This window comes from Corapipo altera, unplaced genomic scaffold (genome assembly GCF_003945725.1).
Source record: "Corapipo altera isolate COAL_440 unplaced genomic scaffold, ASM394572v1 57, whole genome shotgun sequence".
In the NCBI taxonomy this organism is placed as follows: domain Eukaryota; kingdom Metazoa; phylum Chordata; class Aves; order Passeriformes; family Pipridae; genus Corapipo; species Corapipo altera.
The window spans coordinates 3,947,840-3,972,413 of record NW_020884905.1 but is presented as its reverse complement, the minus strand read 5'-3'; the positions used below and the strand labels follow the sequence as shown (position 1 = coordinate 3,972,413).

Genomic DNA, 24,574 nt, shown 5'->3' with positions numbered 1-24,574 from the left:
CACACACACACACACACACACACACACACACACACACACACACACACATCAAACCGAAGATGCCAGGAAATGTTTCTCAGTGCTACAATTCTGGTCATACAGGAGGGTCTAACATGGGGGGGGAACAAAAAAGGAAATGCTTGTGATTCATTATTAGCAATGTAAATAGGACACATTTGGAAGCTGTCATCATCCCGATCGCTCATCTGCTTTTATTAGTCCTCATTCTTTATTCTCATTGTCTGGTTTTCTGCGCTTGTCATTAAAGTTAGTTATGTTATAGGCATCTGTTTAGCATATTCTATATGAAAATGCAAATGGAAATAAAAAACACCAGTAAAATAAATATATGCAGCTTCCCTGTCATGTATATATTTGACTGTTGCATGTCAAATACAAAATAATTATCACTTCATAAGTCTGTGTGTTCATTATGTGCATTACTGTTTTACCAGCAGATGGCAGTTTACTATTACTTCAAAAAAGTTACTTTGTTAATGTCAGATATTTTAAAGTTCGAAGTGGTTGGTAAAAAGCTTTGAGCTCATTTCAAAGCTAATTTTTAATTCAATGTCCTTCTGCATCATCCCCTCTAGAAAACATAATCAGGACAGAGCTATTTGCTTCAGTTTACAGTCATACTGTTGACCAAGGCTAAACACTATCTACACAGTTATCTGACAGTAAGTTCATGCAGCACCAGTGGGTATTATCCAGCCTCAAACACTCACTGCTGCTACCAGCCCCTTGAGGCACACTTTACACTCCCCAATTCCCAGTCTATGGTTGGGAAATTGCACACAACATTATTAACACTAGTAGCAGGGGCAACACAAGGGATGTGACTGTAGAAAGAGGCCAGTGGTTTATTTACTGCTGTGTTGCTTTGACACTGTCTGAATTTTAGGTAACAAAGAGTTAAAACTACCATCCGGGCAATGCTGGCTGCCTCCTGCACTGCAGCCGAGGAGGGCCAAGGGCGAAGGGATTCTGTGCCAGGAGATGCAGCCTGCAGGGGCTTTCAGAATTCCTGCTGCTGCTCAAGGCCATCCTTTAACCCAGTCAGAGCTGCACTATGAGCCCATCTGCCCCTGTCTAACACAGGGCTGAGAATGAGAGCTTTCCTAGTGAAAACACTCCAGCAGGGAGCACAAGCAAAATGAAGGGATGGGTCTGTCGGTCTAATGCTGCTTTAACACACGGGCACAGATTTACCCTGGGCATCAACTGACATGAACAGACTTCACAGGCACAGCAGTGCCATCTACATCCTAAAACCAGGCACCAGGAAGAGACTCATGCACCAAGAGCCTCACTCTTCACTGACCCTCTGGTGACATTGCTCAGCCTGTGTCAGCCCATCTTCCCTTCCTGCCCCAGCAACTCCCTCCTTTGTGTCAATACTGGTATTCGGGTTGGCCTGATGAGGCAGTGTGGAGCTTGCAGTTGGATCTGTTCCCTCATCCAACTCGGCCACCCACCTCAGCACACAAATGCTCCTTTTGTCTGTATCAGCCACAGAGATCAGGGCTGGATTAAAGCAATCACATGACTCCTGGCTTCTCACAGGAGCAGAACTCCTCTCCCCTTACACCACAGGTGTGCCAGCTTGGCCTTTCACTCTTGGTGGTATTTCAGGCACACATCCATTTCTGCCAGCTCTACAGCCACTGAGCACAATGGTGAGTTGAAACAGATTGTAGAGAGGGTGGGAAGGAGGAAAGGACTTCCCCCAACTGCCCACAGGCTGGAGACGGACTGGTTTTGTGGCTGGGCTCAGATTTTGTTAATTTGGTTTTTTGCTTTGCTTACATGGCAAACTGTCCTTTCCCTAGGGCTGCACAGGTCCTTTCTAGTCCTGCAACTTTTGAATTTTTGTTCCTTCTATTCTCACACTGAAGTAGCAAACAAGGGATCCAGAGATCACTCTGCATCTAAGTACTAAACAAAGCTAAAAGTTCCAAAACAAAGAGTACTGATACACACCAGTGTGTAACCTATCTTGGGAATGCAGTGTTTTCTTTTACAAGCAGTCCCACATAGCCTGTTTTTAATGATTTGCACAGAGAGACAAATTCACCAGTGGTATTAAATTAGAAGTTGAAAACAACAGAGACAGTAGATGCATTATACAAATGGGAAAGAGAGATGAAAAACACGGGAATGAGAAACGAAATGTAACAACATTTGGGAAAAACAGGAGAGCATTGCAGTGTGGGGAACAATAGGACATGTATTCATGGTATCGGGCACAGATTGACCGGGGGACATCAAAAATGTGTCAAGAGGAACAGCTCAGCAGTAAGAGGGGAAAGACTTTTCTCTCCAATGCTGAAGATTCTTGACGATGTAGGACACTGGATACCCAATGTGGTGATGTCCTCATGGGTAGAGCTATAAAATAACACTGATATAATTCCAAAGCCTTTTGCTAGAACAAATAGCAAATGGAAGTATTTAAGAATCACATAATGACTTTTGACAATTCCTAAACAATCACATAACCAGAAAATACATGCTGATCAACCTTTGTTTCTCATGTGGACAACTGCATAAACAAAGCACATGTCCATGTGAACCTGACACCACCCTATCAACTTTTGTTTCCATTTGAGAAATACTTTAAATAACATTCAAAGCAGGTTTAACATCAGTTATTACTCTGTTTGATTACTGCATTCTTAAGAAAATGGACTTCAAAATTGTATTTTCTAGTTGAAGATTAAAGAGCTACTTCTGGGCTTCTTACCTTCCTTAATAAAGTAAGATTCCATCTAGTCTCAGAAGCTGAACATTAATATAGACGAGATTTGCTGTCATCTTAGTAAGTGTTAGCAGCAAACATTTAGCATTTCCATTACTTTCCTACCCAAACTTCACCTACTCACATTGAGAAGCAAACTGGATTTCTGATACCCACATGTCACCTTCATCTTGCACTGAGGGATACTTGCCACTGTTGGACCCCAGCTTTTCTGCTCTGCTTCACAAAGTAAAAGCAGGTTTGTGCCTCAGGGCAGAAAGAGGGCAGCTTTTCATGCCTGTGATGCACAGGTATCCCGCTGACCTTCTAAGCAGCCTGCTTCCCCTCCAGGGAGGCTGCTGTGAACAGCGGAGAAAGCTGCTGGCTCACCACATGGCCAACATGCAAAGAGCAGCCACCACATTTGATGCTGTGGGATACACTTGGGATTGGAAAGAAACACACATTACTTCAGAGTGCAAAGAAAGAAGGGAATCTTTTAATTGCACCTCAGCAAGCAGTGAAGTCCATTCAGCTAGCCTTGCACTTCTTGTATACACATCACCTTCATACTGCAGGCAGGGTCACAGCACTTGCCTATGACTACAGCATACATCCTCAGAAACGGGTGGAAGGAAGAGGGAGAGACATCTCTCAGCAAGGGGCAGAGCTGGGCCCTCTCGTTCTCACCTTGCAGAGCCATGAACAGGTTAGCTCCTGGCCCCGCTGACAGAGGAAACAGAGGGAAAATCCCACATCCTGCTGAGAATCCAGAGCAAAACTATGCCCTGTGAATTTTGTCTGACTTACGGCATTTCCTAAATCAGGTTTGATTGCCAAACAATACAGGACAAAGAATCTCTTAATTCCCCAGAATCTGTCCCAAAGACTGAGCACTCTTAGTGCTCCTAATCTTGTGCACTGACTCATATTAAATCAGTTGCAGGACTAAGCCTAGGTTTGCCACACTTCCTCCAGCACACTGCATTGTGAGAAAGGATGAGTTGCTATCTGAGGTTAAAGCCAGGATATGCATTCCCTTCCTCCACTTACCCCAGGCTTTATATCTAAAGCAGAGCAGCAACTAGGTGACTTATCTGCTTTCAGCACCTTCTATATTTTTCAGTTTCCTGTCAAGGCACAGAGAAGCCATAATGCTGAAGAACTACATTATCTTACTTTGCATTAGTTTTTCCACCTCCCTCTGTGACTTCCCATGCCAAAATCTCTGCTATTTGAGTGATATGGAAAGCAGGAGATGAAGGCTCAAACCCTGCAATTTTGTCTAAAATTTGCAGCAAACAGAGACTAATCAGAAATTAATATTTATGAGCTATGTTCCTCTAATATGATTCCTTCTGCCCCAAAATGTCACTGTAATGTCACTTAAAAGACAAGAAGGGGTGAGGTGAAGTCTCTTAATAGAGAAAACACAGCAGAAACCCATGTGGGGAGCAGCACAGACTGGAGGCTGACAGGACTTGGCTCTACAGAGATGCCGGCCAGCAGCACAGGGACAGCGGAGCCCACGGACAGGAGAGCTTCAAGACATTAAATACCTGGTGGCTGAGAGCTGGTGCAGCTATGCAATAACCAAGAAGGGTTTGTCTTCATGTGCTGAGCAGGGCTGTGGGCTCCTTCCCGGCAGAGGCGGACGTGGGCTCGTCACGTGCAGCGGTGTCCCTGGAGCCCCGCTTCCTGCAGCGTGCTCTGCAGAGGGCAGCAGCTCAGAGGCGCAGAAACTGGAGCCAGCGGGAAAGAAAAGCCTGTTTTACAACATATCTCACTGTGAGGATGTCCCTGAGCAACATCTCTGCCTTTGTCCAGTGGTTTCTGGGTAGAACTAAGTCCTAGAAATGAGTGTCCCAAACCTGGCACCACAAAACGGAGCTTCCATGTAACTGGATGCAAAAAAACCTGCACCACAATGTTATAAAAAGTTGGGAATTAAACAGACAGCAGAAATTCAGGATTTGACAGTGTGTATATAGGAGGCCATGTCCCCTCAGAAGTCAAGGGATGACTAAAATCAGGAACAAAGTAAGGCCTGAGCACCCAGAGAACAGGAGTGAAGCAAACAGCTAAAAAAACCCATTAGAGTTAAACCCCCTTTCACCTCCTAACAGCATGTAAACACACCAACACCAAACTTAGATAGAACTATTGGTTTCTCTAAGAACCTGTGTTTTTAGTCCAGCATCTGAGGAGATGTTTGGACAAGCTCCGCACTGCTACACACCCTGCATTTCTACTTGGCTGGGGGGTGTGGGGCAAACACAAGACCAGTTCTTCAGCCAAGACTCATCTACTGTGGTAAATACAATGAATTAAGAATACACTCACTATGTCAGTGGGTCATATAAATTAGAAGTGTTGCAAGGCTTAATAACAAAAGAAATGGCAAGATATACTGAGTGTCATTTAGAGCTTGTATATTGAAAGTAAGGATCCTTACCCAGGAGTGAATTTTACTCAATGAAACTCAAATTTTAAGTAAATGCAAATAGCCTACACTGAAAATGTGAAAAATAAACACAGTATCATTTAATTTAATTTGAGCACCCAAGCAAGTCATTCGCAAGTCTGTTTAATGTTTAGGAAGAAAAAGCCTTAGTTCAGTCTTTACAAATGGTTTTAGTTACTTCTCTGACTTTCCATCTCTTGAGGATAATCTACTCCTAATAAGGACAATTGCTCAGATTTATTACCCCACTGAGGTCTTGTTAAAGATCTAACAAAAATCCTATTTAAATGAAAAGGACAATAGAATCTTTAAAGTCAGTGTAGAGTTTAATTAAAACCTGAAACAGAATCAATGTCTTTATGCATTAGAAAAGCAAAACCAGATTTTGAAGCTGTTAAACTACATGTAATTGGCATAAACTATCCATTGAGCCAAAGCAGAAAAAAAAAAAAAAAGGCAGACTATCATATGGAAATTGGAGTCTATTAATAAATAACAAACCTGATACATGTGCATAACACCATATTTTTGCATGCATTTTTTTATTTGCCTAATTTGCTAAGCATATCTTAGAGCAAACACAAGACACACTAGCTGTTAAGTTGAACAAATCCAAAAGGGACAAAAAGAGACTGATTGAAATCAATGCATTAACATGCACCAGCATTTAAAAACGTTTCATAATGTTCCCAAAGAGAGCATGTAAACTGCAGAAGTCTCAGTGCAAAACTGCTGTAATCTGTGTTCCCATGTAGTCATTATTCATACATGGGAGTATACAGTTCCTACAGTCATTTTTCATGCATGAATAGTTTAAAACCCAAAATCACTGACATAAACACACAAGGGAGACATCTCTTTTGAAAGTTAACATCTCGAGAACTCTGGAAAGGAATATGAAGCCAGATACCGGTCCATATGCTGACACGTCTCTCCTGTAAGGAAGGGTCTGTGTGCAGAGCCCCCCTGTGACCGCAGGCACACCCAAACCTTCCCCAGCCCCAGAGTCAGCACCAGCCACTTGGTCGCCAGCTGCAGAGCCAAACCCAGCAAGGTCTGGACAGCACAGAGCAGAGCAAAGCCAAGACTTAACACTTTTCCCTTCCCCCCATCGGCATGCAACTAGGGACAGCATGTACGGAAGGGAGGTTGGCCCAACAGCTGCTTTGGACACAGTTTCCTTTTCAGGAGTAAATAAATTCTGAGACAAAACCACCAAACCAAACCCATAACCTACTTCTGCATTAAGGAAAAAGCATTTTTCCTTTTCTTCTTTCCCACATGATGAAGGGTGATGGGCTGGCTGGGAGTGGGCAGACACGAAGATGGGCTCGGTGCAGAGAAAAGCACACCAGGACACTCCATGCAGTGGCAGCTGGAACATGGTACTCCAGCCTGGCCTTCCCCTCTGGCTGGCCCAGTTTGCACCCGAGAGCTACAAAGCAAAGCAGTCATGACGGGACTGCAGTGCTGGGGTCACACGACTCTGGAAAATTCCAGAGAGGATGATATACCACCTTCTCTCTGCAGCAAGTCAGTCCTTTGTTAACGATTTAATCAGTTTTGTTAGAATACACTGGAAGGCCATAAAAGCGGTCACCTTACTTAGGCTTCTCTCCATTTAAAATTACAGCTCTTGCCAGTGCTATAGTATAGTCGGTGCCTTTGCGCTCAAACTGCATTTTTGCACGACTGTTCAGTATTTAGGGCTCCTTTTTTTAAGGCCAGAAACACGTGCCCGAGGCAAGGCCGGGTGGTCCCTTCGGGGCGCGGGCAAGGGGTGGTGGCGGCCGGGTCCCTGCGCCGGGTCTGTGTCACCCGCCCAGCACTGCCGAGCCCCGAGAGCTCTTTGGACAAGCACCGTGCAACACCACGCCACGGGGCGGGTGCGGCACAAGCTGTGCGGTACCTCGGACTCACCTTGCACCCGGTGCCAGCACCGAGGGGGAGCGCGCGGTAACGCGCAGTGTCACCGGCCAAGGCACCCGAGTGCGGCACCCGCCCGCCCCCGGCAAAGGGCCGCGGCCCCGCACCGCCCGCCGGCCCCGCCGTGGGACAGGGGGGCTGCGGGGACCGGGCGCGGCCGGGCCGCTGTAACGAGCCCCGGTAACGAGCCCCCCGCGCACGGCCCCGCGGTGACCCCCGGCGCTGCGCTGGGGCCGCGGAGCAGCCGCGGGAGCGAAGGGAACGAGGGCTCGTCCCGCGCGGCTCCTGCGCGGCCGGTGGGCCGGTCCTCAGTGCGCCTCAGGCCGGCGATTGTGAGCGCGGTAACGGAGAGGAAATGTCCCATGTGAGGCCTGTGTGAAAGACATATTAAAACACTTAGTGTGCGGTGCATCCTGGGGGTTGTATTCCTCAATGACCCTTTTAAAGAAATATATTCTGCAGTCTCTTGTCAGAGTATGTGGGAAGGCACAGCTGTTTACAGATGTCAGCCAGTACTTGGAATTCTATTACCCATTCCACTTGGTGGCAAACAGCTCCTCATTTCCCATTCCATCCACACAGGAACTGGAAATGTAAATTTCATGCTGCTCTTTTTTTCAGCTCTTTCACTGGAGATACGAACCTCAGTACAGTTTCAAGGCAATGAGGAAGGGTGTGAAGCTGGATGAAATCTTGGAGCATGCCAAGCACTTTCAACCACCTTTATAGCTAACAAGCAGATCTATATCTTGGTGAGTTATGACTAAGCTCCAAATAAAAAATACAACTGAAAATACATTAATCGCTGCCAATGGCAATTTCAAGCGGGATTTAGGATCTCTGCTTCATTAATGTTATGTAGTTCACTTGTCATATACATGAAACAAAGGCTATTTTCCAAATCAGGAATGAGTGAAATACAGCTGTGGAAGGTAACATTTTCTGCTGGTTTGCTCTTTGCACACATGCACTTTTTCATGCAATAACAGCATTGCCAAGAGATAAGAGACAGGCTTCTCAAAAGAAAGGGGGGTGGCAGTGGTGTGGAGATTACTCACACATTTCTTTTAGCTAATTTCACATAAACCATCCTACAAAGCAACTGGACTGGCACAACAGCTGAGTGGCACAGGGCAGGAGTGGAGTTCAGCAGCATCAACAAACTTCTGCCAGAACATGCTTAACACAGAATTACACTCTGAGTATTTTCATTACTGATTAGGTTCCCACGTCTTCACAAGCACATTCCAGTCATACTAACTTCCAAAAATATCTGGCCAGTCAGCACAACCTTGTCTAGCAATAGAAAAGATGGCATCTGCATAAAGTTTGTCAGCAGGGTAGAAAGGGAAAAATACAGGCAGTGAAGGTGAGGAATGTCTGTAACTTAACATTGCTCCAGAAGCCTCAGTGCTTTAGGTGGTTCCTAAAACTGTGCCTCTGAAGGAGGCAATACCTTGTGCAGTATTTTTTCTCCTGCTTTTCTTATTAGTTATGAGATGTCACAAATTAAAACTCTTAGAACAGATGCCCCACTCCCACATTAAAATTTATGGGAGGGACTTCTTAATAACAACACATCTATCACAGGCTTCTTTAGTAAACTTATCCTGCCGGGGTAATGGATTGTTGCCCTTGTCCTGGGGAGATTGCCCTGAGGAGGCTGATTCTGAACATGTGGCTGCTCTGTGATCCAGAGATCTTCTCTCTGATCCAGAGCCCTGGGACTCTCCTTGTAGGCCTGTATCATAATGTTTCCATGTGTGACATCAGCTCTACCTACGGGTGCAGTCATAGATTTTTCAGTGAATACTTACACAGCTATAGCATCTGACACAGTAACTTCCCAATATAAAGGATATGGAAGAATACAGATAAAGTACTTCCTTCTGTGCATCATCCAACTGCAGTAAAGGAAAGAATTTCTCGCAGGGCTTAAGGAAGCAAAAGGTGTGGCCTACAACTAACTGGGGCCACAAAAACAAACATTTTGATAATTACCTCAATGGAGAGGTAAATGTTTCAGTGCTAACACCTGAAAGCTTGAAATTGTTGGGGTTTTTTAAATAATTTTTAAATAATTTTAAAATCAGCCTCACAGTGACACAGGAAAATATATTGCTACTTTGGGAAGTGTTAACACAGATTAAATCCAGTCAATAGCGTAAGTCAAGAGTTACTCATAAATTCTTGTGCTCCTCAGATCTGCTCTTCCAGAAGAAAAGCACTTTAAGAATGCAACAGATGTTTTGCTTTTGAGCACATCTCAGTAGAGCTCATGTACACCTGAGCGAGCAGGAGTTCACTCGAGTGAACAGACCTGTCCCACATCTGTTACAACTTACCCATTTGCAGGACCAGCACTCAGTCACCTCTGTAAAGCTAAACCCAACCCAACAAAACTAGAAAGAAGCAACGTTTAGAGTAGTTAGCTCTTTTTCATCCTATCCACAAAGACCTTGAATTAGCAACTGTGTTTAGGTAAATGCTTTTGCTTTTGACAAGCAAACCCACAGAATCCAGATTTCTAAAGGCAGGTGTTATGAAAATGGCAGGATAGAATTGTTCTTTAAATCATGAGAATTCTGATCTGTTGGAGAGCTAGATTAAATAAAAAAGCTTGAAAATTAATCTTCCCATTGTGTCACTGCAAGGTAAAAATTTCTTTCCAGTCTTACTTCCAATCTGAAAATTTCCAGAATGGTTCACAGAGCACCACAGACACCACTCAGCCTGCTCAAGGAAACTTTCCTTTCTCCTTCTAAAGCTTGGCTCTGTCCCACAAGCAAAATCCCAGCTCCTCCATGACACTGCCTACAAGATCTCAGTCACTACATTTCTCTTCTCTACCCAACTTGGGAGCATCAGGTATCCCCACCCCTGAGCACTGCTCAGTTCCTCTCAGAGAAGGAGACATCTGCCCCTTCCCCCCAGTAATCCAGAATGCAGGAGGCAAACGGGTGCCCTCCTTGTAGCCTTCTTCGCACCTGCAAAAGCCACAGCAAGAGTATAACAGGCAGTACTCCTGCAGTGAGCTAAATGTTCACCATCCACACAAGCAGGGAAAAGGCAGGACATGGTTAACATGAGGAACAACTGAGGAGAGACGTGGATTTTTCTTTGAGACAATCCTTTTTGTTTACACACACTGTAGAAAAGTCAAGTTTTCTTGAGTATAGTTGTTTTTAAAAAACAGGAGGCATTTTCTTTGCTCAAAATTCCAAGAGGCACTCAACTGCATTAAGCACGAACATGCTTTTTGTATTTTATTAAGAAAGCTGCTTCTACTGCCACTATGACTAGTCGTATCTTACTGTCACCTTTCCCCAGTTACTCACTAGTTCTGCATGAACATGCAGATACACCCATCTACTGAAACAAAATGCAACAAAGCCTCTACCCAACTTTGGATCTGCTTAAACTGACAGTAAAGCCACATGTTACACTAGGAACTACATTTAAGTATTCTCAAGAAAATACAATTAAATAAAACAACAAAACTAGAAAAAAATACAGCAAGTTCTATAAGAATGTTCTGACAAGAACTTAATACAAAATTTCTTTTCAGGCTACCTTTTGTTTTGCACTACATTTAAATACTGAAGAATGTTGGCAGGAAAAATACATGTTATTCTAGTGTTTCTTTAGGCACTGTAAGAGCCATTCTGCAACGAAACTTCTGCTGAGGTAGGCTCTGGTGACAGAACGCATTTAGAAACAATGGCCAGATGGTGGCACAGTAAATGCCCTTGCTTTGATGGGCTGTACATGTCTGTTAGAAATATTCCTTGTTCCATATGCATGTGGAGTATTAGACACATACACTCCTCATACAGAACAACCACCTCCCAAAACACGTCAGCAGAGTATTTACTACCAAATCCAGAAGGAGTTTGTGATTCTAACACTGTCCCCATTAATGAGAAAAATGTCACTATACAAAAGCTCTTCTTTTTTTCCCCCTTCTTATCAAATCATTCAAACAGCTGATAACTAGCTTTTATGGATTGGAGAGTCAGATAGAATTCTGAATCTATTATTTTACTAAAACCCCAGGGGTCAACTTATCACCTGAACACCATTTTACATGGACAATTTGACTTTCATGTGGAGTGTCAGAACACACCCTAGATGGAAATCTAAAATAAATTATATGGAATACTGCCTTCTTTGTGCTGAAATTTATTGGTCCCATACTACAATAATTTTGAAAATTGTATTCCTTAAGCTACAGTGCTGAGATACTATTAACTGCTTGAACTGAAAGAGCGGGTCTGATAGGCTGCTATAAAGTCTATGAACAGAGACTAATTTCTATTGAACCACATGCTTATCTGAAGCTGTTTTCCACCATTCCAAGCTGCCAACTTTATTTTCTTTCAGAATACACTGCCCATTTTTTTACCATCATCCTCAGTATGCACTGTCACTTCAGTAAAACCATTCCAGAAGCCAAGAATGCGTCTAAGCTTCTGCTAATATGGTTGCCTGAGACAATCACACCCAAGAGAGAGAGAGGGAGAGAGACCCACTTGTATCTCTTATCTTCCTAACAAAGTTTATTTTCCTCACTAAGCAAGCCTCCACTCTCCGAAATGCATCTCTGAGATATATCACAAGATAAGCAGATCTATTTCATGGCTGGCAATTTCTTAATCACTTCTACTGCCATACTTTTGAAATAAAATTATTTGATAATGTGCTGGTGCTTTGGTCAATGCACCTTTTACATCTATTAGTACAATTTTTAGAAACCAAACTGACCTCGGAGCCTAAAATCTTCATAATTGAGGAGATACTGAAAATGTAATGATCCAGCTGGTGGGTGACTATTCTTTGAGAAAAAATTTCCAACTAGACAGAAAAACCTTCTCTAGGCATAACACTTAAGACACAAGAATGGAGCTCTGGGATAAAAAGATATTTAATTCCTGCACCCAGGAACTCCAATAGCTAAAATATTACACCACAGCCAGAAAAAAAAAAATCAGGATCCCAGTAATAAACTGTACTGCCATACTTTCATTCAGATAAATTACCAGCCTTTACAAACTGAAAGAAATTGCTAAAAAAGGAAGTTCTGATCTGCACATCCAGGTTTCTAGATAGCACTACTTTCACTTTTTCTTTACTAGACAGTGTCAAGTTCTTGAAGAGGCATTCAGACTAATGACAATTCACTGTGGCAAATCAATCTCTCTTGTGCAGTGAGCTGGAACAACTGGGGTAAAATAGATTATATAGATTATAGCATATATAGATTTAGCTTTGAAACACTTGCTTTTTGTCTTGGCCAAGCATCTCAGTTTGTCAATGGTAGCCTATGTCAAGGCAGAAATTTTAGAAGCATAAACTTAAGAAGATAACCTGAGGAAATTATTTGAGACAGTAAAAGTAACATCCATGTCTACTTTAGTTATATCCTACCATTTATTAAAGTGACTACAGCAAGTTAGCAGGACTTTTTCTGTCTCACCAAAACAATAGAATTCTCTCCCATCATAGTACTGAAGATAAAGAAAAGTGCCAAGTTTGGAGTTTTCCACTTGTACTGATAAATATTCTGAGCACTTTTAAGTGCTTAAACTGTTGAGATAAATGCTTTAAAATCTATTTCTATAAATTATAGCTTAATTAACTCAAAAGAAGAAATTCATAATTTCATAGTGGGTACAATTGATAAAGCCTGAATCTAGCTGGAAGGGTGATCAGGTCTCAACATGCAGCAGCTTAAAAAAAGTTATACAAGCTGACCTTAATATGTGTGAATATCAGGTTTCCACTGTAGAAATATATTTTTCAATATCCTTGTCTGAGCAGAAATCATGTCATTTATATGCAAATCAGACTATATTCTGCAGCTGATTCTTCTGTGCTGAAGCCATGGGAATTATTTGCACTTAATAAAGCCTCATAAATAGCTTTTGCCTCTAAATGGGTGAGGGAACAGCAAATATATCGTAGCCATTTACAGTTACAAGCATCTTTTTATTTTGAAAGTTATATGCATCCTTTAATAGGAAGTTTCACAGTTACAAAAGAAACATTGTTTCATTTATATAAACAAAATACCCTTACAGCCTTCAAAACAGAATGTTTTGCCTTATTCCCTATGCTCAGCTATCTAAAACATAGAAATTGCCATCTAGCATCAATCAGAAAGACAGTCTGTTTCATCATTACAGGCTGGCTCCACACAGTATATGTTAAATACAGGAAAAAATTCCTAGTTATTCTATCTACTCTTATTATATTTAAAAGGGCATATACCTTCTTTATACAAAGTATGCCCACCCAGTATCATCTACTGCATTTCTGCCAAATGTTAACCCCTTTTTCACATGCCACCAATTAGATGTGCCCCTCAAGTCCTGGCACATGGAAACCATCTATTTAGAAAGCACAGGAGAACAGACTCAGGATTAGTCAAAGCACATCCCACAAGACGAGAATGCACATGTAATGTTTCACTGTGGTAGGTAACACTAAAACTAACTGGGAAACAGCTCTAACTGGTATAAACTGCCTGAACGGGGTCTCTTGTTAAGAGCAGGACATGCAGTGCAGACTGCAAGTTAACAGTAGCACAGCTTTTCCTGTCGCTTCACAACCAGAGGGAATCACAACAGTGATCAACACTGCCTAGAGAAAGGCAGTAAAAGGGCCCCAAGGGCCCCTATTGCTTACCAAGATGCAGCCCTTACCTCAGCCCATTCCACCTGAAACACCTGTTGAGAGCACATGGAGACCAAGAGCTACAACAGTGGGAGAAAAGTGAAGGCTTAAACTGATACAATTTAATCTCACATGGGTTTCAAGAACAAATATAGAAGCATGGCTCAGCCAGGTTGACCCTTAGCTGAACAGTGGCAGCCAAAAAACCCCTGCCCTTTTTCTGATTGTTTTCAGTCAAGCTGAACTTCATCATTGAAAACATCATATGTGACTCAGTTTATTCTCATGTAAGTCTTCCATAAATTCAATGTGTTGTTAGCCTTTTGCTGGAAGTGAATTTTACCCTGATTAGTACTTTCTTTTCTATTTCCTTGTTAAGCAAAGGAGGTAGGAAAAAAACCAGGCATTCATGAATCTAATTTCAGGGATATAATTTAAAGATTCTGGCAGTAAAATGATTGACATGATACTGCTCTCTTGCTTCTACATAAAAAGCACAAGGGGTGACATAAAGAGCTAATGCAAGACATCCTCCCTTTTAGAAGAGTTACCACTGATACTGTCTGTCATAATGATACCTTAGAGTGGTATCTTGTGCTCTGCAGATGGACTGATTTTAACTATTTTGTGCATGTTGGTTTCATAAGGTGACTTCTGTTCACTCTTTATCATTATTCTGACTGCCTTTAAGAGGACCAACTTTTATACCTCACATAACTATTCTGTGAAGGTATATCTGAGTAAAACTACACACAAATAACAGGAGCCTGACCTGTCGCAACTGGTGTTAACAATTCCTGTAATGTTTAACTCATTAAAATCTTCAAATACATGAATAATAAGTCTACATAATTAAAATGTGTCCAAGACATGCTGCATACAATTAAAATTATGTCACAATACATTTACAGTGTTCTATATGCTATGAATGTACCTTAAACACAAATGTGTCTGGCAACATGTTTAAACACTATAGTTATTTTTCCACTAAAAATTTTTGAAGATTGTGGGTTTTGAGTGAATATTGCATTTTCTTCAGGCACAGATATGGGTGACCTCAGTTTATATTTTGAAATCAGTATGTGTGATAGGACAAGAAACCATATAAGAAAGTTGAAGTTAAATTAAAAGCAGGTATAAACATGTATTTTTATTATGGAGAATAAGACAAGTAAGACAGTAAAATCTGACTTCTTGTCACATTGAATTTTCTTTCACTATTCTATTACAGGAAACAGTATTTTTATAATGTAAATTTTATAAAATCATCCCCAGACTAAAGTCTGTGGCAGCCTGCTGTATCCCCAAAGAATTACTTATACAATCCCACTGATTGAAACTCAAGCCACTCATTTAATGTTCCAACTCTATGCAGAATTAAAAGTAAGGATCATTTTAGGCTCTAACAACATTTTTATGTATTTTAATCTGTATTTTATTTATTGGTAGTAGCTTAGTGAAATGGTCCGATGTCATCCTGTGGAATTTAGTTAGTCTGTTTTATCATCTCGGCAGCACCTGAGAGGAAGCAGAGCCATCTTTTGCTGTTTTATTCACCTTAGGAAAGTTAGATCCTTATGTGGATAAAAGAACTCGGGCGTCTCATGTGCACAAGAAAGGCAACATTCAGTGAGCCTGGCTGGGAATTCACAGCAGCACACAAGGTTCTCCATGATAGCTGTGTGAGGCCACTGTCATCACAGGTAGTTTGGCGAGTCCCATCAGAGAGGAATTCAGCCCATTTATAATCTGAATTATCTTCTGACTACACAGGGAGTCCAGGTAAAGTGACTTAAAGTGATTTAGTTAAATGACTAAAATTACAGCTCTTCATAACTAAGTCTATCCTTACCTTCTGAGGCATGACCTGGGAGTTTGGTCCTCTGGTTGTTTGTATAAAGCATCTGTGGAGAAACACCACTGTGACTGCCTGGGAGCCATGTGCTTTCCACAGAAATCAGAAGATGGTGATGGGCAGAAGGTAAACTCTGCATTCTTAAATCTTGCCATGAACTGGGAGGTGACTAGGATGGGCATGCCTAGGACTGCTGGGCTTAACATAGCAGTAGTACAGTAGTTCTGACTTACCTCAGTTTGGAAGATTGATTTTAAAAATTAATTCAGATTTGACTAGGTTTTTCTAATTCTGAAGTCAACTTGCTCTTCCTGCCTGTATTTGTTTTGAAGTATAGTCACTGTGTATCTACAGTTAATTGTTGCCATAGAGACCTGCTATGGGTATCACTTTTGATCTTTCAATTATTCTGATTTGAAAAATGAAACAATAACAAATACTACCATACAAAGTCAGTCCTTTTCCTGAGATAGAGGGCACGTCTTCATGGAACTTCTAAAAGTGATTTAGATTTTAAAGAGTCATTCAGCTAATATGAATAATGAGGCAAAAAAAAGAAAGCCAAATAAAGCACTTATCTCTAAAAAAATGTTGTTGTACCAGAGGTTTGATATTAACGTAAAGATATTGCAATATTGAAGTATTTACATTCCAAAATCTGTGAAATTTGTCAGCAGCAATAACACAATTTTGTAATTTTCCAAAGGTGATATAGGATGCTGATTTTTTGTGGAAAACAGAGACCAGAAACAATCTTTTAGAACATCTGCATGAATCACCTTGAAAGTACCTAAATGCATTTGCTATAATGTGTTTTGAGTATAGGATATTAAAGCCTTTTAAAAATCAAAAGGAAAAAATTTGAATACAGCACCAGAAAATTAATCAGCCTGAATCTTGAAGAAACCCAGTAATTACTGAACTCGTGCACTGGGGAAAACCAAGAGGAAAATAAAATACATGCCTGCAAGGATAATTTTCTTTGAAGTAACAGTCTAAATATAAACCTACTCCTATAAACTAAAAGCAAGTGATTATATTTAGACTATATAAAAAATGAAGCAAAAGCAGCAATAATGTCAATTACTTTGTAGACATTATATAAAATACTAAAATATTTCACAGAAAAATGAAAATACACCTTCAGTGTAGATATGGGGCCAAAAAACATCTTGAAAAGATACTTCCTTAGGATAGAAAAATAAATAGAAACTTATTCATTTTTATGAAGCCCTAAGCACAACCAGCTTCTGCCTCACAGTTCAGAACCTTTAGAGGGAACTTCATGCAGACTAGCAGGAAGAAATGCAGCACCTACCACCTGAAGCATTCCCAGTTTGCAGGTGAGGCCTGAGCAACCAGCAGATAAGTGAAATTTTGTAAAGTTGCAAGTAGTATAATCACAAAGTTATATAAATGAAATAAATTAGATAATCAAGATTATCTTGATTGTTTCCTTCCTCTCCTGTTTTCCAAATTTGAAGCTCAGCTTTGTGTTGCTGAGTAAAAAACTTGTGTCAGACTTGAAGAAACCGAGGAACTGCTGAATTAGTTGTTGCAGGCTAAAACCCCAGGGAAAGGCAGGATACAAAGGTGATTAAAGAATGCCATGTAAATATGAACTATAAATTGAAAAAAAATGTTGTGCATTTCAAGCAGCAGGTGCTTAAATGTCAGCATCAAGTACCAGTTTAGATGCCTTAGAAGACCTGAAACATCTCCATGTGGGAGACCTGTGCTCCTCTGGCATGGTAGATTGAGCTAAGAGAAGATTCTCTGGGGCATCTAAAATGACATTTGTCACCCTGCATTCTTAAATCTTACCCTGACACAGAACTGGAAAGTGCACATGGCTGGGACTGCAGTAGTATAGTAATTCTGAGTTACATCAGTCCGGAAGCTTAATTTAACAAAACCATCAGACAAAAAGAGATCTGACATACTACAAACTTCCAGATGTAATAAAATACTTGAGTTGCAGGAAGGGGAGTAAGCTTGGGCCTGCTGGAATTTGCATAGTCAAAAACATATCGAGGGGTGAGTAGTGAGGCTGCTTATGCTGGGCCAGTCTTTCAGGTGCAGAAAGAGTTATACCAGACAGAAAGTCAAAGTGTAAGGAAACACTGGAGTCAAGTAAAATGTTTATTGGCTGATAAAATTACAGCCTAGTAGTGCAACAAAATATGGTTGCACTACAAACAATGTTGCAAGAACAGACAGCTAATATTCCATGTTGTGATTTTATCATTTTAATGCCACATATTTTGAATAATTAACAGTAAAAATTAACATTTTCTTGGATTTCAGGTAATATTATATATTCTGCTAACTACTGAACTTGCAGGGCCTACTGTTCAAACACTAAAGCTTCAAGAAGATATCCAAATCCAATGCTTGGTGCCTAAATCTGTATTAGGACAATAAATATCCTTTTATTATTTATTATTATAAAAATCATTTTATGACCTTAGGTGTGAAAATGAACAGTCAAACAGAGCTTTAGAATATTGTACAGACATTTAACAACTGGTTTGCTGAGATTCTGGAAGCACATTTGCTTGGAGTTGCACATTTTTATTAACAAGTTCATAGCACTGTCAAAAGGAACATCAAGTATCTAGAATAATTTACCATTCTATTAACTCTATTTGTAAATCTAATTATTTTACAGAATCAGTGCTATGAAAAATTCAGCATTAGAGAAACTGAAAGAAAAACCCCAAAAGCACTGGATTTCCAAGGAAAGTGTCTTTCATTCACTTAAAGAGCACTTGTGAAGCAGGGCACGTTACTACAAACATTACTACAAATCCCTTACTTTTCCTAATGAGATTTAATGTTATCTATAAAAGCACCCTCAGTTTATGAACTGTTCTTCTTTGACACATTCCAATATTATTCTTTATAATCCCGAAAACAGCAAGGTCAACAAACAAATATTTAAGTACTTTTCAAACTAAGATATTATACTAGAATTCTATAAATTAGACACCAGTTTTGTTATTATCTACTCTATGCAGCAATCCAGCTATTGGTAAATAGGTACACAATAGAAATCAAATTCTCTTAACTGAAGGCTTCACTCTGTAAAACTGCTTTTTTCCTCAGAACTTACAATGTAATTTGTTTATATATTTTACAAAATGCCATCAAATATTCCAAGGAAGGGCTTGACATCACTGATTTCATCAAGAACATATCTAAAGAGTATTAAGGAAACAAACAAATTAGGTATAGCACATCAAAACCTATGAAAACAGGAACACTACATAAAGTATAGTCAAGAGATACCAAGACAAACAAAATAATTTTAAATAATTGCCTTTTCAAGAAAACAAAGTTCTTAATATTATTACGAAAATTAAACTTTTTAAAAATTAATGTTATAAATTAACACAATGCTTAGAGGTCTATATTCCATGAAGAACTAAGCACTTGAATGCTGAGGCAACAGTAGAATCTAACTGTTTATTACCTGGGATCCACTTCTTTTTCCTGTTCTTTTGTGAAAATAAAAAAATCCTCTTTCCTGGTGAATTTAGAAGAGTCTGAGATTATTTTTGAGACAGGAGAACACTGTATGTTTTTCAGCTCTTGAGAAGCATTTGAGTGATTTTTTTCTTCAACACTGAACTGCAACATGAAAGTTAAAGTGTATGTGGTTAAAACAACTACCAGAAAGAGAAACTGCCAGATTGTTGTAGAATGTAGTGCAGGTATTTAATTGATATTATGGTATTTGACAAAGACCAAGCATGTGATAAATATAATTATATACTGCATAGAAAACCTATCAAATTGAGTTCAAATAGTTTGGAAATCATGCTATATAAAGTGTGTCATATTTCTTTGTACTAGGAATATCACACTGAACACAGGATGCATGTGGGTTTGGACAACACAGGTTCAGAAATTCAGGATGCCCAAACTGATTCATAAGTCAGATACGGCAAACACATTTACATATTAAATACTCTAATAACAGAAAATTCTGTTATCAGTATATTTTTACTCACCAAAGTTATATTTCTACTCTGTACAGATAAATTCCCTTTTGATGTGCTATTGACCACAGAAACATCTGAGTTCTGAATATTGGTCTCATCACATACTGTGCATGAACTGAAAATACCAAGTTGAATAATTTCAGTATTTTTACAGAAGTGCAAAACTATTTGCTTTTCAGTTCAGGATTTTCTACTTGTTTCCCCGCTCACTTAAATAAAAAACAAATAATATAATTCAACAACTCATACCTTTTAAATGTTGAAAAATTTCCCTCACTTTTATGAGTGAACAACTTTCTATACATTTAATTATACAGATACATGTGAAATACAGACAATATTTTAAACTAGTAAAATTCTAAAATAGTAATAAATTATATGACTCTTACTCTTGTGAAATGGTATTTGTGGCTTTGCTTCTTGTATACTGGCAAAGGGGTTCACACTCATCTGCAATTTGAAGGCAGATATTTCCATGTTCCATTTAAGAATGAAAGTTTTAAAAACAGAGTTAAAAATCAGCCAAAATGCCTTGTAAATATTTCACATTGTATGATAAATAGTAGTTTGAAAATTATTCAAATGTCTTAACACTTGAAATATTTCTTCTGTGGGTTTTGGTCTAATGTAAAGATAAGCACAGATATGGAGTCAGATAAAATAACAATTATGCAGTTGCAGACAATCAAAAAATTTTTAATTGTGACTTTCTCAACTCTCCCTTCTGTATTAGATTTGTCACAATATATGACATTTAAGATAGAGTAATAAACCTGGCAGTGAAGTCAATAAATCAAATATTTCAGGTAGTTCTATTCATTGTATACTATAATTTACTCTCAAGTAATGGGCTGTAGAATAATTTGTATGTAGGAAACGAAGACGTTTGTTGAAATAACCTTACCTAACTCTCTACTGACAAAGTTACTAGCAAATACTAATTTGTCATCATCAATATCATCCCAAATATCATCTCTCATTTCAAAGTCCATGTCCAAAGCATCTGAAAAACAAGATCTGCTTTTATCTGTACCAGTAAATTTAAAATAACATTAAATATTTTTAGCATTTTTGTATGCCATTGTCTCTTGGCTCTTCTCACTCACAAAACACTTGGTGTCATTTTCAAGCTGGTTGAGGGTGCACTTGATCCCACTGTCCACCTTGCCAACAAAAAAGTTAAAATGATGCAGTATAGCTGCCAACACTTAAGGCAGTATGAACTAAAAAAGTGTCAATTCATTTCAGCACCGTGTTTCTTGTATGTCTGACCTAAACACTGGAGGTGCAACTTATCAGCCAAATTAATCAAAGTCTGACTTACATCAATCTACTGTCACCAAATACAAAAAGGCATGCAGTGAGGAGAACATCATAGTAATATACTGATAATGAAGACTGATCATTTAATACCAAATGCAAAAACACCTGTGACCTTCTAGGGGGAAGAGAAACAGAAAGAGGAATTTTGCCAACTGCCAAAAACCAGCTCATGTTTCATTAACTTCTTTCATCAAAAACAAACAAACAAAAAGTATAGATATAGGGTAAAATGTGTTTTGTATTACAACTGGCTTCAGAGGAAATATATACTTTCTGAAAGGTATTATTGTAACGTGTAGGCTTGGACCTTTATATATTTAAGCATTTTCTTTTAAACATTTAAATGTTTAGATCTACATTAGAAATTCTTGCAGATACCAGAATGAAGACCAATTAAGGCCAATATAATTCCCCATACAGTCAGTGTTCTACAATGCTATACTGGTTGCTGTAGTGATTTCAGCAAGTTTGAGTTCAGATAAAACAGTGAAAATTGTAATTTCAAACATTAGCAATAACTTACTACTCTTTCCATAATTCCAGGGTTGCATTTGTTTCTGAGATACTCCTAAGCTATTAACATGATCTGCCTGGTCCACTGAAGGTGATAAAGACAACTGCTTATTGCTAGACCTATTAAAAAGAGAAATAAAAAAAATCAGTGACAAAACAGTTGCAGAAAGGTGCAAAATAATTTTTTTCACGAAAAAAATTCTATAGTTACAACTAAGTATACCATCTAAAATAAGACAGATTTCCTTTGTATTACTTATATTAATCAGTACCTTGGCAGTGCTGGCAACGAAGATTTAGGTGTAAAACCAAATTGTTTGAGATCCACATTTTGAGCTTGATTTAACATCTGCATCTAAAGAAAGCAGAATATTTTAACTTTTAAGACACAAACATATTGAGAACTGTTATTTTTTTACCAAGTTTAATGACATCATTACTACTGTATCAAGTTAGCATAATATTTAAATATCCTATATAAAATCTTTCTGGTGTCTGCTTATATAATGTAATTAGTTAAAAAGGTTTGAATTATGTGCTTCTGGTGGAGCTATCCAAGCACCCTGGCAAAGCCAGACTGGTTAACTCTCATCTGTATTAGCTATAGGCTAAATAATCCTGTATTGCAAACAAACAAGTAAATAAAACTCTGAGGAGGAAATAAAACCCTCAAATGTCATTCTTGCTGCAGAAAGACCTAGTTTAACACTACATTCAAAGGGATGAAGTGCAAGCCATGAAATCTTTCACAGGTTAAGAACTAATATGGATGGGTTTCTAATGAAAGTGGATCTACCTGCCAGTGAAAGATCTCTTAGTAGCATGACTCGAATAAATACCACTATTTGTTTTATTCAGGTCATATTGTGCTAAAACTATGTCACTGTACAGTACCTTTCAACAATGTCTTTGAACCTCACTCGCCACAATCTATCAAACATCATAAGAGGAAAAACAGAGTACATGCATGAAAGTGGACCCTTGGAAGTATTCCAAACAGCAGCAGAACCTCTTAGAGATTCCTGAACCTTTGTCGTTATTTGCTTTTTGCACTCCATGCAGAAAAGACAAATTTGAATGTTCATACTTAGTTATAAAATTCTCTCTGCAAACAATACATACAAATACATAACATATTAAAATAAATATATTAAATAGCTGACTGTATTCAAATGAACCTTTAGCCGCTTTACTGGGGGTATAGATGAAATTGAGTTCCTGCTCCTTAAGTCAGCTAGGTACACAGAAAACTGTGTGTCACCATTCATCTGTGATTTTGGAGGTACTCCAGTTTTACCTGAGAAAATGACATAAAATAATCATCAGATTAGTTTATTACAGATAAATTCTAATTCTTTTCAAATCAATGGAAACTTCGCCACTAAGCTTAGTATCTTCTCTTAGAAGATTCTAAAAGATCTAACACGCTAATTAAATGATTTAACACACCAATATTCAAATAAAAGTGTAACAAGCTTGACATTGTTCTTAAAGCATATGCTAGATGGTCTGAAAAATATTCTTAATCACTGTAGTGCCTATAAAAGTGTTACTGACAAGGCTTTCTGTAACTGCTTTTGTGGCTGCATCATAGCAACAACTCCGGTCTGATTCTCTTGCTTGTGCTGCTTCTGTTGATGTAGCCATTGGTATGAAGGAAGATATTCTAAATCATATTTGTCCCAAAAGTATCAGAAATGGTAGATTTAATGACACTCACAGCAGTCATGCCCACACACATCTTTATTTTTACACCGATGGTTGCATTCTCTGTTTCCATATTTCTTGTAAGCAATCTCTTGTTTAGATCTGCCTCCTAGACAAATACAGAAATTCAAACAGTAATATTAGATATCAAATACCCATGATTTTTCTTACTTTCAAAATCATCAAAGAATTGCACTGTACTAGTACATGACAAGCAGAAGCAGCAGCATTGTATTTTTATTACCTTTGAAAAAGAAACAGCATGGATAAATAAGGATCTAGGTCCCTACTGACAGCAAAATTCAGTTTTCTGTTGACTTTGGAATTAGCCAGATATTGTGATCTGACCATTTACCTGTATCTACTTTTGCTGCTGGCAGACTTTGTGGTGAGCCACAACATACATCAAGTCTAGACTCAGCTTTCAGTTTTCGATTTGTAGCCACCTTGTGTCCCTCTGTTTTCGGTGTTAAGTAAAAGGCTGTATATGTTTGCTGTATATCAAAGCCAACTTTGAACAAAAAAAGACAAAAATATTTAAAACTACACTAAACTGTTTCTAAACTACTGATTACCTTCAGTTTTCTAAAGTGTTTAAGAAAACATAAATGTTATTCAAAGGTCATGGAAATTTGTTAAGATAATGTCCCATTAAAAGCACACTTTTCATATGAACAGATTCTTTATGATTGAGATTAAAAATGCTAAATATTTTCAGAATGTTATAGACAGTTACTAGAAGAACAAAAAATTAGTCCCTTTTACTGAATGTTTTGTATTGTTTTAAAACTACATTTATCTGTGGCTTTGCAATGAGAATATAATTTTAATTTTTAAAATGTACTACAGTCTGCTCAGTAACAGCAGCAGCTCTGTATTGGCAAAGGCATAAAATGAGTACAGTTGACAGTACTTTTGAAATTGAATGCTAACAATGGTTCTGTTTCCAATTAAACCAAGATTCATATGAGACTGAGAGACACCCTTTGTAAAGAGATTATTTTTGTCTTTTGTTAGGGAAATAAAATTTCCTGGAAATATTGCTGGAAAACTGGATAGGCTTTTAAAAAATGTGAGGTGTCCTTCAAGCCTGAAACAGAAGCAGACTTCAAAATAACTAGAGACTAGAAAGATCTGGTTTTAGTCTATTTTAAATTAACTGTTGTGTTTAGTTTTACTGAACTCAGTACAATGTGTAGATAGCCAAGTAGCAATAAAAGGACAAATTTTCTTCATTTCTGTTTGGTTAGCAAACGCTTTTTTTCCAGAGCCACAGGTTTAGCCACTGAAACATAGATTATTCCAGGCTTATTATTGTAATAATCTTAATATTCAATGTTTAACATGGAAGCATCAACTCC

The 24,574-nt window shown here is 38.8% G+C and overlaps 2 protein-coding genes across 9 annotated transcripts in view; both read right to left on the bottom strand.

The window, feature by feature from the left end:
• Window positions 1-4,485, bottom strand: part of ZNF644 (zinc finger protein 644) — a 73,191-nt gene extending 68,706 nt beyond the window's left edge. Inside the window, exon 1 of the mRNA XM_027651412.1 lies at window positions 4,303-4,485. The gene's annotated coding sequence lies outside the window, so the exon portion shown is untranslated. The remainder of the gene's footprint in view (window positions 1-4,302) is intronic.
• Window positions 4,486-17,787: 13,302 nt separating this feature from the next.
• HFM1 (HFM1, ATP dependent DNA helicase homolog) overlaps window positions 17,788-24,574 on the bottom strand; it is a 38,852-nt gene continuing 32,065 nt past the window's right edge. For 7 of the 8 annotated variants that reach the window (XM_027651730.1, XM_027651726.1, XM_027651725.1 and 4 more), the window contains 10 exons: window positions 23,569-23,724; window positions 23,227-23,322; window positions 22,685-22,803; window positions 21,779-21,861; window positions 21,517-21,626; window positions 20,575-20,673; window positions 20,060-20,120; window positions 19,680-19,785; window positions 19,139-19,296; window positions 17,788-18,863 (listed from right to left, as the gene is read on the bottom strand). In XM_027651730.1, the coding sequence (XP_027507531.1) occupies window positions 18,800-18,863; window positions 19,139-19,296; window positions 19,680-19,785; window positions 20,060-20,120; window positions 20,575-20,673; window positions 21,517-21,626; window positions 21,779-21,861; window positions 22,685-22,803; window positions 23,227-23,322; window positions 23,569-23,724 (1,052 nt within the window). In that variant the 3' untranslated portion in view covers window positions 17,788-18,799. The remainder of the gene's footprint in view (window positions 18,864-19,138; window positions 19,297-19,679; window positions 19,786-20,059; window positions 20,121-20,574; window positions 20,674-21,516; window positions 21,627-21,778; window positions 21,862-22,684; window positions 22,804-23,226; window positions 23,323-23,568; window positions 23,725-24,574) is intronic. The other variant, XM_027651732.1, reaches the window with a different exon arrangement.